We start from the raw sequence: 13825 nt of genomic DNA on the forward strand, positions 1-13825 counted from the left end.
CTGGCAGGTGCCCCAGGCCCCGCGCAGGTGAGCGCCGGTTCCCGCGGCCTCGCCTCCCCTCAGCCACCCGGCTGCGTGACTCCGGCCGAAGGCTCCTTGCGGTTTCCGATGCGGCTGAGGCGGCGGCTGTGTGCGGAGCGCCCCGCTGTAGCCCGCTCCCTCACCTCGGCGCCCCCCGAGGGGGGAAAGTTGGCGGCCGAGCGCGCCCTTGGCTCCGTGCCGTCGCTTCCGCCGCCCCCGCGTTGAGCTCGGGCGGGTGTCCCCGGCAGCGGCGGCGGCCGTAACCCCCCCCCCCCACCCCCGGCCCAGCGGCGGGCGCGGAGCGCGGTGCCCTGCACAGCTGTTACGGAGCGGCGCTGGTCCCTCCTCCCAGCTGCGGCTGCCTCATCTCCCCCCACCCAGCCCGGCCCTCCCCTCCGCCGCTCCCGACGCCGCCGCCGCCACCTCCTTCTCCTCTCCCCACCCCCACCTCGCTCTCTCCCCATCTCTCGCTCCGTCCCGTTCCCCCCCTGCCCCCGCCTCTCCCCGCCCCGCCGCCGCCGGCCCTGGCAGAGCAGGCACGGCACGGCGGGGGGATCTCGATGTAACACCATGACAGGCATCGCCGCCGCCTCCTTCTTCTCCAACGCCTGCAGGTTCGGGGGCTGCGGGCTGCACTTCCCGACCCTGGCGGAGCTCATCGAGCACATCGAGGACAACCACATCGGTGAGCGCCCGGGGCAGGGCAGGGCACGGCCGCGTGTGCGGCGGCACAAGGTGCGGCGGGAGCCGGGGGGCGGCGGCCGCCACCGCCGCTGGGAGCGGGCGGACGCGGAGCGGTCCCGCGGGGCGACGTGGAGGGCGGCCGCGGGAGGCGGCCGCGCGGTGGGTGTGGGCGCGTGCAGCCCGCTGGGCGCAGCGAAGGGAGTTAGTTGGCGTCGGCAGCGGGGAGCGCGGAGACCCGGAGGACGAGAAGGAGGAGGAGGACGGGCGCAGCGCGCCGCCTGCTGCTTCCGCCCCGGCTCCGGCTGTCAGGGCTCCGGGGAGGGAGGGAGCCGCCGCGGCGGCAGCCATTCCGCTTCCTCCTCCTCCCGCCGCCGCGCTGCGTCCTGTCAGCGCTGTTGCTAGGTGTGGCGGAGCACGGCTCGCCCGCCGCAGCTCGACCGCGCGGGAGGCGCCGGGGGGGACGGCTGCGGGCGGGGGGCGTGGAACGGCGGAACTCCCGGGGCCGAGCCGCGGCTTCGCGCCGTCCGCTCGGTGGAGCCCGAGCCGTCACCTGTAGGCTCGCCCCGCTCTCTCCCCGCGGCTCCGTCCCCGTCCCGCCGAGCCGGCGGGGCCTGCGGGCGGCGGGGCGATGACTCGTCAGTGCCTTCCCGGCGAGGAGGGTGCCTCGTGGGCGGGCGGCGGGGAGGGAGGGAAGGAGCGTGCGCAGGGGCCGCCGGGCCGCCCCTCGGCTGTGCGGGCGGTGCTGAGGGGAGGGGGCGGTGCGGCGCGGCGCGGCGCTGCGCGACGGTCGTTCACGCCAACTTTCTGCGGGCCGCCGCTAGGCCCCAGGCGTGCCCGCGTGGAGCGCGGCGCCGGGCCGGGCGCTGGTGGAGTGTCTCCCCGCCGCTCCGGTCGGCTGCCGGCGGCTCGGCCCCGGCAGGTGTTGCCTGGAGTTTCAGGCGACTTCCCGGGCTTTCTCACGTTTCTTCGTTTATAGAGAAGCTGCAGTGTTCGAGCTGCTCCAAACGGGGCTGCTGCTTCTAAAATCGGGGCAGAAAATACAGAAGTTTTAAGCACCAGTGGGCTGCAGGCTGCTGTGATGCAGTGGCAGCATAACAAAATAACGTGCTGCTACAAAATGATGGAGCTGATGGTGCACGCTTCAGACTAATTTCAATAAGCAGGCCTGAACGACTGAAAAATTAGAGAAGCTTAAATCACAAGTGTAGCATTACCTTCATGCAGTGCTGTGGGTCAGGGAGATGGGAGGTGTGCGGCTCGTAATTACCATCGTGTTGAGCATGAGGTAACAAAACCACACACCGCAACGCTCTGTAATTTATGACTCGGCGTGCTGCGAGTTGTGATACTGCTCTGGCTTTGGGGGTTTTCTGCTGAATCTCAGTTGCCAAGCTTTTCCTGCATTGTGCATTGCAACAGAAAAGCTTAGGAGAAACAGTGACCAAACTGAAAGCTGGCAAGTCATCTTGCATCCCTCCAGTGGTTATCAGCCCAGAGGTGCTACAGCCTGTGGGGTGTCAGGACAGATAGAGACCAGCCCACGTGGCCTGTAATCTGGGGTCAGCAGCTCTCTGGCTCCTCTGCACAGAGGATAACTTCATGCTGAAATGTTGCAGTTCCTTAATCGTTGTGTATGTGATGTTTGTAACATATTCGTGTATGTGATGCTTATTTTCCTGTCTCAAGAAAGCAGTACACTTTCAGTGTGTACACCTGCATTTAACATGTTTGCCACTGCTTGGACTACACAGAGCTGAAGCTTTGCCCATGTGATGTCGTGTGTGCAACTGATGGGGTGCAAACCAGTGGAAAATAGCACAAATGTGCTTTAACATTTCCTCTCCACGTGGCAATAAGGTAAAGGCAACCTGCTCAAGCATAGATGATGCAGGTAGGTTGTGTTGCTCAACTTCATCAAATGCTTGACAAATTAGTAGAGAGTTGCACCTATTATGCCAAAGTGGATCTCAGTTCTCACCTCCAGGCCTCAGCTGCACGAGTTGGTGCATGTGGTGGGCTCCTGGAGCAGCCTGAAGGATCAGAGCCCCAGACTCACCAGGTGCAGATTCTTCCAGAATGTGATTAATGTTTTTTCTTGGAGTAAAGAAGCAAACCTCCAAATAGGAGCTTGTGTTGCACCTCCTTTCTCTGTAAGTTTGGTGCAGATGGAGTCCAGTGTTTTCTGTCACGCAGGGTAAGAAATGTGCACCAAAATTTGCCGTGTTAATAGTTAACTGCAGCTTCTGGCATACATATTGTGTAACATACCATGTAAAACATAGGTTGCTTGGGATGTTCCAGGTGTGCTGCGAGAATAAAGGAAACTCAATTATTTTCCATTGTAACTTTGAACTGAAGTGAGAGCTTGCAAGGCAAATGGTGTCACACTGCAGATAACAAGCCTGATGCTTTGAACAGCTCTGTGGGACACCATCCATAGTGTGATAGTGTGGACTCCTGGTGGTCTCTGCATGTAGTCTCAGTTGCTGCAATGGATGCAGTGGAATGGGAGCTCTGTCAGTGGAGTGCTGGTGAGAAGTTAGTCATTTTTCGAGCTATGTTGTCTCTGAAAAGATGGGAACAAGTACTTACCCAGGGATCTTTTCCATCAGCCTTGCCAATAAAGCTCAACTTACTGTAAAGGCTCATGGCATTCCAAGGTCAGAATGTATTTAGTTTCTACTGTTCCTTTCCTTACTTGTAACATAGCATTCATGAATAATGATATGATAATGAAGTAGTTCGTTGTGCAGTTATGGGACTTGGTGTATGTGTGTGTGTTTTCTCTTACTAACATCTTATGGACCACCTGATAAATGACCACTACACAGAAAAAAAAGATTTATGCTGGTAGACTGGGGGAATTGGGCATGTTGGATGAAACATTCAAATTTGAGAAGTTGCTGATGACCCATCAGCATATTGGCTTTGGTCTCTATTTTTTTCATTTAATTATTACATTTATGTATTCTGTTGCACTGAAAATAGTTAAGCTAATTTGGGAGCATAGCTCTTGGGACTTCCCGGAGGCCCTAACAGTGTCCTCTGCAGTGAGAATGTCTGCAAAAGGAACTCCTGTAACTCTGCAGCAGCACTGACTATAAAAGTGCTCTATTTGCATTTTATACGGCTCACAGCTAGAAGTGGACATTGATTCAAAACCATTGATTACTAATTTTTATGATGCTTCTCTGGGAGCTTTTTCTACCAGCGTACTGTCCATGCAGTCTGAAGTGCTGCCACCTCCTCAGCAAGTGTGCCAAGAAGGGGCCTGTTTGTCTGCCTTAATAGGCAGTCACCCTGCCTCTTGGTTTTTCATTGCTCTGTCCTCTTGCAGGTTGCTGGTTTACTTCTCTGATGTTGCTAGGATGGGAACAAAATGCTTTGGTTTTTGGTTTTATTTCATCTGTGATTTGATTTTTCATCAGTCTGCCTGTAGCTGAGCTGCGTCCTTTAGATCATGTATGCATGCATACAAATGATTGTGCAATCACAGAATGGCTTGAATTGAAAAGGACCTTAAAGGTCATGGGTTCCAATCCTGCTGCCATGAGCAGGGATGCCACCCACTAGATTCTGGAAGCTAGTTCTTCATTTAAAGTTTATTCTGACTAAACTCATCACTAAAGTGAGCTGAATCACTTTATCAGATTTCGAAAACGTAATTAAAAAGCAAAAATTAGTTTGGATTTATAGGTAGGTATTTTTAATCATATGTGGAGGTGAGGTGGTTGTTTGTGTGAGCTGGTATGTGTTCACTTGTTCCACGTTAAGGACTAGCGTGCTATATGCTCACCTGTGCATCTGTATGGCTCTGGACAGCATTTCTTCTCCTGAGAAGCGCTGAGGGAATGAATGTGAATGAAATGAGTGTCTGAACATACAACGGTCACTGGAATAGCCTGCCCAGAGAAGCAGTGCATGTCCATCTCAGAGGTGCTCAAGGCCAGGTTGGATGGGGCCCTGGGCATCCTGATCTGAAGGGTGCCAGCCGTGTCCATGGCAGGGGGTTGGAATTAGGTGGTCTTGAAGGTTCCACCCTAAGCCATTCTGTGGTTAATGGAGTTGAAGACTGTTAATTGTGTTGCACTGAAATGGTCAGTAGATCTTGATGGAAGGAAGAATCCACCCATCTGCACAGATAGTCACACAAACTGACATGATTCACTGTAGGTACATGTCAGCATAACTTCATAAGAAGTTCTGTTGAATAGCTTCTACTGAGGTATAAATATACAAGCTTCTGCTGTCAAAGCTGAGAGCAGTGGTGCTTCTTGTCAAAGTTGACCAGTTCCCCAGCAGTAGGATGAATCCTGCGACAACTCTTCAGAAGTGCGTGAACGTGATTTGGGTGGTTATTTCACACAACTCCTTTTTAGCATTTTGCCTAATGTGTAAATTAACATTTGAAGTTGGGAGTTGCTGTTTTGAAGAAGTGGTAGATCTTATCCTGAGGCTTTTTATGCAGTAAGTGATACACCAACTGTATGGGATAGTCTTTGGGAGAAAATACCAAGTGGCTGCTGTCATGTGTGCTCTTTGGGGCATGAGGGAGTGTTTGTGGCTGAGCAGCAGTCCTTCTGAGGAAATCAGGTAGAGTAGTATGTGGGGTGCTTTGTCCAGTACTTGGAAGCTGAGGGACAGATACCTTGTACTCTCCATCGTGCTACCTAATGTGTAATTATATGGCCTTGCAAAATAAGCGAACAATTACTCACTTACCTCAGCAGTAGTACCAATTACTGTTCATAGAAAGCAACTAGAGAAACCTAATTGTAGCCTATTGTTAAGTTTACCTTAATTTAATCTTCTGTCCAGATCTGTCCATGATTTTTTGTTCTTTATGGAAAATGCATTTCCCAGCAGTGTGGAGGCACGCATATTCCCAGGATGTTGCCTATTTGCTTTGCAAGTTGGTCTGGTGAGAAAAGGCGTTTTATTTCAGGGAATTGTTTCTATCTTAAGTAAAGCCTTCTGTGACCAGTGGTTCTGATCAGCAGTTTTTTTCCCTGCTTGTAATCTTGAGAATAACAGATTTGGGAATTCTTTTCCATTTCTAGATCTGATTTCCTTTGCTGCTTGGGTTTGAATTGAAATTGAGATAAAATGTTAAACGCAATATTTGTAACTAAGTCCAAATTAAATTAATCACATGGAGCTAAGTGGAATTGCCATTAAGCTTCAACTAAAATATGATTTTTGGTACTTCTTGATGTAAAATACAGTCCTGTTCTGAGGCTAGCAGTTACATAGAGAGGCTAACGTGTGCCCTAAAGTTTCGGTTGTATATATTATTGGAAGAAAGGGCTGAAAACAAACATCTGGTAATGTGTTACAAACACATTTTTCCTTTTTAAGGCTGAAGGCTTTGTATGAAGCTATTGGGAGTGTTTTCTTTGCCTACTTGAGTGGCTTTGGGTGAGGTCTATTGCTGGGCTGTGTACTGGCAGCTTTCATTCTGCTCGTCTTGTACAATGGCAGATACGATTAAATATGAATCAGCTAATAAAACAAGCTGAAGAAATACCAGGTAACTTGCAATGCTTGTGTTACGCTTTGCTGGTGCAAAGCATGCTTGTCTTTGGAAGAAAATGTATAGTGATTACTGTGTCTGCACTTCAGGGTGTGAGAGAAAGTTTCTGTGACTAATCAGTCCTTCTAAGTCCTTATGAGAAATGTTAAGTAACCAGGTAGATACTTAATGAATTATTTTCTTTGTCTACTTCATCTTTTCCTGGAGAATGTGAAGAGTCAAGGATGCGAGTAATAAAATAATTAAATGAAGAAGTGATGCCAAAAGATGAGGGAACGTGCCTGTCTAATTCAGAGGCAAATTCTTCTACCATTCCTTCCTCCTATATGATACAGTGCAAACATAAGCAAGTAATCAGAAATATTTTATGTCAAGCTGCAGAATACTTCCATGCAAAACAAATAAGCACTGGAGGCCAGCTGCTTTAAATGTATTTCTTGTATTTCTTCTGAATGTGTTTTTTTTTCTTTATTGTTTTTTTCTTGTACAAGCTGTGTTTCACTGAGTACTAATTTTATTTGGGTTTAGTAAACACCAGTAATTCAAAAATTGAATGATAAAAATCTAAGTAGATAGCAGCTATATACACTTTGAGAAAGCAGAGACAAAGATTTTTAGTGTTAATTAAACAATATATTTGTTAAATTAGCTGCAGTTAACAAAAAAGATCCTTGGTTTTAAGGGTCTGTGAATAATAATTCACAATTAAATTTAAGCAACCTGTACTGTTACTCAGTTTTTAATTCTACAGCATGACAATTCCAAGTGCTTTATTTATTGTACATTCCTTTAGTTTTGAGAGGCTGAAGTAATATTCTGGTTTGATGGTTTTCTTTGATTATGGTTTTTGCATTTTTTAGCTCACGTTCTTAGGACTTTCCTTCTTAACTATGTGTGGTGATAAAGAAAAGGAATGGATTTCTTCACCAAGGAGACTGCAGTGCTGTTTGTGTCTCTGATGTGTTCTCAAACTGGAGTATATTATTAGTGTTGAGTTCTGTTTAAGGTAACATAGTACATTAACAAGTAAATTGACTGAAATACAGGTGTTACATCTTACTAATGTTCCGTTCTGTGATTCAAAGGATGAAGTGGAAATAGAATTCATGAGTTTAAATAGATTTTATCAGTTAGGGGGGAAAAGTGGGGGAAAAAGCAGTGAGGTATGAAGCCAAGCTTGAATCAAAAAGGTTTTATTTATGATATTTTTGTGAAAAGATGAGCACTTTCGTTCTGAAACATTGCTGTTTCTAAAACTGCTCCACCTGAATGTTTTTTTGTTGTTTTGTTTGTTGTTGTTTGTTGGTTTTTTAATTTAGGAAGTATTTGGACACTTCTAAGGTTCCCCCCACTTTTTTCTTTCTTTTTCCCCAGGGCTACTTTTCAAATTTGACAGGTCTGCAAATGTTTCTGTTCTCATGAAAATTTGAATTTCATGAAAAAAGTCATCAAATCATAAATATTGGCTGAAAGAAAATAGAACTGCTGAATATCTGTGTGCTGTGGAAGCAGGTAGCTGTAAAGTATCATGTCTTCAGTATCGTGTACTGTAGTCATCTTCCTTTCTAGGAGTTACCCAGGCAGGAACTGTAAGTGAAGCTGTAACGCAGAATTTGGAGGTGATGCATTTAGGACACCAGAGATCCCATTTCACTGCTATCTGAAACTAGCATGGGTATGTGAATGTGAACTTAGCCCCATGGTGCACTGGATGGCTGTAGCATTCCATGAACAAAACCCTGCCATCACTCCCTCCTTCTTGCTAACAGCAAGTTTTGTGTGTTTGTATCATTTTGTGTGTTTTCATCAGCACACGTGTGGTTGATACAGGAGTTCACTTCAGGGCTTGGTGAAGACTTCGGATGCTTGTGTACTCCCAGTTACCAAATTATTGAGGATCTGCCTGTTATTCATGTTTCCTTTTGTGTTTGGTAAAAGTGCTGACTAAGATTCTAGTAAATTTAGTGCCAGACTTGTGGGGAGACCAAAAAGCTTACCTCTTTTTGTAACAATCTGTTGGAGCAGTGTTGCAGCTCCTGTAACTGGTAGAGGAGTGTCTGCTACCTCTCAGGCATCGTTGGTTGTTGCACTGGGTCACCTGGATGCTCTGTGAGCTGTTAAGGTCCTAGTTCTGCAATAAATACATGAATAAACCACTCATCTCTATTTCAGTTTGGGCAAGGGAGTTTTTTTTCTGTTTATCCCATTAAGTTCCTGGGATGTCTGCGGAGCAAGTTTTATGGCTTCATTATATGAACTTTTTAAGATGAGAACAGAGGGGGATGCATAAGTAAATGCTGTAGAGATCTATATAAACTGCCGAAGAACTCCTTTCCCCCACAGATTCATTTAGGCCATGTTACAAGAACTTCTTGACTTGTTTAGTGAGTTAACTAATAAGATGGATTTGTGGAAGGGCAGCAGAACAGCTACACAGCTGTGAGAGCACAGGAGGTAACTCAGGAGTATGCTGTTGGTGTTCTCAAGCCAGAGATTAATCATTTCAATGCAGAGTACTGTGGACCTCTCTGTACCTTAGGGAGGCTTTCTGCATGTGCTTAGAACTTTTCCCAGACAGTGCTAGCATCAGTAATACTACAGCTTCCTTACATATCAGAACATTTCTTAACTTGACTGAGTCGTCCTGAGCCACATAAATGCTACTGTAGATGAGAAATGTAGATGCTGTGCCTGTGTCAATCTTCATGCTTTTTATCTTTGCCATTTATGCTAAACAGTATAATTCCAGCTATTGTTCCCTGTCCTAGGGCAGCTATCCAGAGAGCCAGTTATCTGGATGTAATATCTTCTCATTTCAGCTATCCAGAATGATCTCTTTTTCACTGGCAATTTTGGTGAGATTTTGTTTTCAGAACAGAGCCAACAACCTATTTTTGCTGTCAGCTATCTTGAGGCAATTACCAGGGCTCTTTTTAGACCAGATTCAGGGTGGGAAATAAAGTCTGCATCGGACATAGTGATCTGGAGCATAGTTACATGCCAAGGACTTGTAATGGCTCACTGAGCCAGCTTCCAGGGCTGGGGTTAAGTATTAAGAGCCCATAAGCACAGCTTGTTACATTGTGAGATGGTAACTGGATGCTCAGGATGGGGAAGAAGTATTTGTTGCTCTTACCTTGTGTGGATAATTTTGATTGCATTCTTGTATTTTAATATTAACTCTTTAGAAGAAATTACTTTTGAGCCACCTTTACCTGGTGGATTTTAGCTCTGGAGCAGTTTTCGTATTGCTAGGTCTGAAACTGAGCTCAGACACTAATTTTGCTTATTCATGTTCTGTAGCAGCAGGTGTGCATAAATGTTTGAGGCGTGTGAGTATTTATTTGCATCTTTGTGTGGTGTGTGGCTAGAACTGTGCCATGGAACTGAGTTCTTTAGGCAGCGCTGCTAACTTATGTGTTGTGGTGGCACAATGTTTATTCTGCAGTCATTTTGTTCTATTAGACTTGTTACATCAATGATTAGGGATAATAATAATGTTGATCTTTTTGCAGTTGTAATTTTAAAATATTAATTCTTACTGAAGACCAACTAGATGTTTTGATGAAAAGTGAGAGCTGGAGAGAGGTGGTTGAAACTGCCCACCTGTTTAGTTTGTTGTTGGCAGTATTGACAGAGGATAGTAACCTGCAGAGGTAAGAAGAAAAAAAGCCTTCCTGTACCTGCATTTTGGGAAGACAGTTGTGTGGGATAAGTCACATCAACCAAAAAACTGCATATTGGTGGGTAGCATGAAATTTAAAATAAAATTTGAAAAGTCTCATCTGTGTGTTGTCACGTGGAACAAAGGCAGACCTTTACACTTTTTTTTTTTCCCTGTTAATTTCCTGACTTTGTTTCCTAAACTAGGAAGATTCAACTCCACTCCTTCCCTGCCACCTTTCTTTTCATCTGTGAAGCTCTGACAGGTGGAGGGAAAAGGATGATGAATCCCACACCTACAGATTGCTGTCTGCGAGTGAAAATCTGTTCAGGCAGTGATCAGCTTAAGAGGAGCAGTTGTTCCAGTACACATAAACACAGACCACAGATTTTGTTGGTGACACAAAGTGTTTTGCCCTTTGTGTAATAAAAATCCACCAAGAAAGGCATGCAAGTATTTTGTGCTAAGATTGGTAGGCACGTGATTTAGGATTTTTAGGCAGATGAGAAGTTGCTTGCCCTTCTATACTGCTTTTCAGAAAATCTCCAGCCTGTCTGTGCTCTCCTGCTGTTCTGCAGGTGAGTAGTTTATTTTTCTCCATTGGAGTGGGAGCTGTTCTGTCACAGCTGCTGCTCCTCTGTTCTGGAACCACAGAATCACTCCATCGTGTAAAATCTCAAAGCTTTCTTTTCTTGTGAATGCTCACTGTTCTGATTTATTTATTTTTTTATATTCTGGTGCAAGTACAGCTTAGGAACAGAATGCTTACACAAGTATAATAGTATGATACAGTTTACTTGTACTGATAAGAACCCTGTGTGTGCACTTGAACCCTCTAAGCACAGAAGGTTCCTTTTCTGTCTTCACCAAGTGTGTGATATTCATCTCTTTAGCTGAAGGACTAATGCTGAAATTCCAAGTTTTGAAGTTAAAGGGAAACCAGACTGCATATATTGGCTTGATTCTTTACTGATGCCTAACATCTCTTTCCTGATGCTTCACACACTCTTTGCTAGAAAAAGCAAAGAAGCAGAGCATAACAAGGTATAAAGAAGGATAAATTTGAAGTTGAAGCAAGGAATGAAAGCAGTTTGTGAAAGGTGTAGTGGAAATGCTGAGTCACAGTTTGAATCGGTGATTGAGCACCTGGTGGGAAGGCAGGGCCAACCTAGGGGAGCTCAGGTGCAAGTAGTGCTCCTGAGTGACCAGGAGTGGAGCCAGGATCCACCCCTTCACAGGCCTCATTTAGTGTTGGCAGGGGGAAGGGAAGGGTGTCTTTCTGGAGATCCCTGTGAACCTGAGGCTTTCTGAAGATAAGAAGATTTTTTTTTCCTTTGTTTCTTTGTCCATGGCTGCTGCATTTGAGCAGATCCTCACTTGGCTGCAGCCTGGACTGTTTTCTTTTGCACAACTGCAATAGCACTTTGTAGTGCTTGAGCTGTCATATATCCGTAGATAACTCTCTGTGTTTACTTTGGAAAGGGAGAATTGATGATTCCTCTTGATGGTAGAGGAGTATTTTAGCTCTTGTGTAGTCACTGTAAATACATTTCTAGAGGGGTTTGTACTTAGGGACTGCTGAGTTATTTATTCATTCTCTTGAAAATGGCAGTACCTTCTGCAGTGCCTGCTTTCAGTATGGTCTGCTTTTTGAAATGGATGTATATGGCTTAGTTAAACAAACTTGGTTGATTCTTACATGGTAAACGTGCAGAAAATATTTAAACTGACAAATAAACCAAACGTGATAGCTCTTCCAATCAGATGACCTGGGAAAAGAGTAGCAGTAGTGAGAGGTAGGTTTAGTTAAAAGCCACTCCATCCTCCATGGATGTGAATGGGGAGACTGCAGAGAGAGCACAGGGTTATTTCTGTGCTGTGAAAGAGATGTGAGGACTTCACATCACTTATAAAAGTTTTCCTGATCATTCCATTTACTAGCTGTTTGGTGTACATAGTAATATACCAGCAACTTGTTTAGCTATTTTGTTGCTTAGGGTGTGTTGTAATATGAAAGACATCCAGTAACAGTGACGTGACCTTACCAGAAAGGCTTGAATAACGTAGTTGCTGGCTTGTACACAGACTTCTTAGTAGATATCTTGATTGGAGGAGAACAGGGAAACGCCTGTCACAAAGACACAGTAGTAATAAGACTGGCTACTCAGTGTATATTCATCGGTTGTATTCAAGCACTCAGATAACCACAGTGCGGCCCCAGTTTGAGGCATTAGATAAATGGAATAGCAACTCGTACTATTTTTTTTTTTTGTTAGGGGCTTGAATTTGAGGATTGATTGTGGACGTTTGCTGAGAATGAAGATGTTCCGATGCATTTTGCATTCCATGGGTCTTGTGCTGAGCACGTGCCTATGTATGGCCAGCTGACTTTCATCAGGTTTTGTTTTTGGGGAGTAGCTCGTAGAGACCTTCTATTGAGGAGCAAACATTTTTAATATACGCAATCTTTTCTTCACTGATGTGCATTCGTGGTGTCAGTGTTACCATTTTGAAGTTGGATTTAGGAAAAGGGAAAACAGTGCTCCCTGTTTCCTAAACTTGGCTTACCCACACTGCACGGTGTAGCTGATTCTGAGTCCATGGTGTTTGGAATGAAATTTTTCTGCATACATCCAGCATTCCTATAGAAATGAATGTTGAAGATGACTTCTAAAAATCACCAGTGCTTTGCCACTAAATAGAAACTTCTGCATTACTTTCAACATCATAATTTCTTGTCTCTGTACAGCTTTGGAGTTAGTTGATGTGAAACAAAGATTTAGTCCTATAAGTTTCTTCTCATTTCAAACTGCTTCAGCCAACTGAAGTTACCCAGATGAAGTATTGCCTGTGAGAGATGGCCAGAGCGCTGCTGTTGTATATGTGGACTACAGAGATTAATCTACTTATCAAATACACTGTAGAGTGGAATTTGTGTATTTCTAACTCTGTGTAACTGCAGCGGAAGTGCTGAGTCTGGTGATTGAGCACCTGGTAGTAAGGCAGGGCCAACACAAATGAGCTCAGGTGCAAGCAATGCAATGTGCCTGAGTGATGAAAGGGCTGGAGCCAGGATCCACCCTTTTCCAGACCTCATGTAAGGGTTGGTAGGTAAGGTATCTCATCTGAAGATCCCTGTGTACATGAGGCCTTTTGAAGGTAGGCAGATTCTTTTCTTTGTCCGTGTCTGTTGCATTTGAGCAGACCCTCACTGGGCTGCAGCCTGGGATTTTGTTACTGTGCTGTCATTGTTGCGTTTTCCATCATGTTACAGTGTGAAAGTAACAGAGAACCAACTTTGCTGTTGTGGATTTTGTCTGAGGATTGAAGAAAATAGGAAGGCACTTTGCAAATCAGGTGGAATAACATCCAAGTTATTTGCTGATGCAGTGTTAATAGATCTAGAGTACTGAAAGATTTTCATTATTTGCTTTGCCATCTAATCTCCTTTTCATGACTGGTTTAAGTAGTGTAACAGGTCTTGAACTTTTACTTTGGGAATAGTACAGTAAAAGAGATAGGAGGAAGATGCTGGAACTGTGTGGTGGTGTTGAGTATTGCTTCCTGTGGGGTTACTTTTTTTTTTTTTTTTTTTTTTTAAACTTAAAGCTCTCCTATCTTATCCTATCTGTGCTTTGTTTAAAATGTTTGTTTTGGTTTTGTTATTTTGTTTTCTACTGAATCTTTCAAGTAGTAATAAAATGGGTGAAAATATGAATTCTGAGGTTTCCAGTATGAGACCATGTTCCTGTGGAGGTGAAAATGCTGTTTCAGGTATTGGTCTGGTGCATGAATTTCCACATTGATTTAGGTGAAAGGGGGAAGGGAATACTGTGTAATGAAAGACAGCAAGTGAACGTAGTTTTCCTGCTGAAGTGCAAGGTATTGGTTGATAGCAATGTTAAAATTACAGATAAGTTGAT

At 45.1% G+C, this 13825-nt stretch overlaps 1 protein-coding gene across 1 annotated transcript in view; it reads left to right on the top strand.

The window, feature by feature from the left end:
* Positions 1–591: 591 nt before the first annotated feature.
* The window catches only part of JAZF1 (JAZF zinc finger 1), a gene marked incomplete at both ends in the record, with an annotated part of 168807 nt that continues 155573 nt past the window's right edge, over positions 592–13825 (top strand). Inside the window, one exon of the mRNA XM_079538441.1 lies at positions 592–706. Within this exon, the coding sequence (XP_079394567.1) occupies positions 592–706 (115 nt within the window). The remainder of the gene's footprint in view (positions 707–13825) is intronic.

Source organism: Tetrao urogallus, assembly GCF_951394365.1.
Source record: "Tetrao urogallus genome assembly, chromosome: 7".
Taxonomy (NCBI): Eukaryota; Metazoa; Chordata; class Aves; order Galliformes; family Phasianidae; genus Tetrao; species Tetrao urogallus.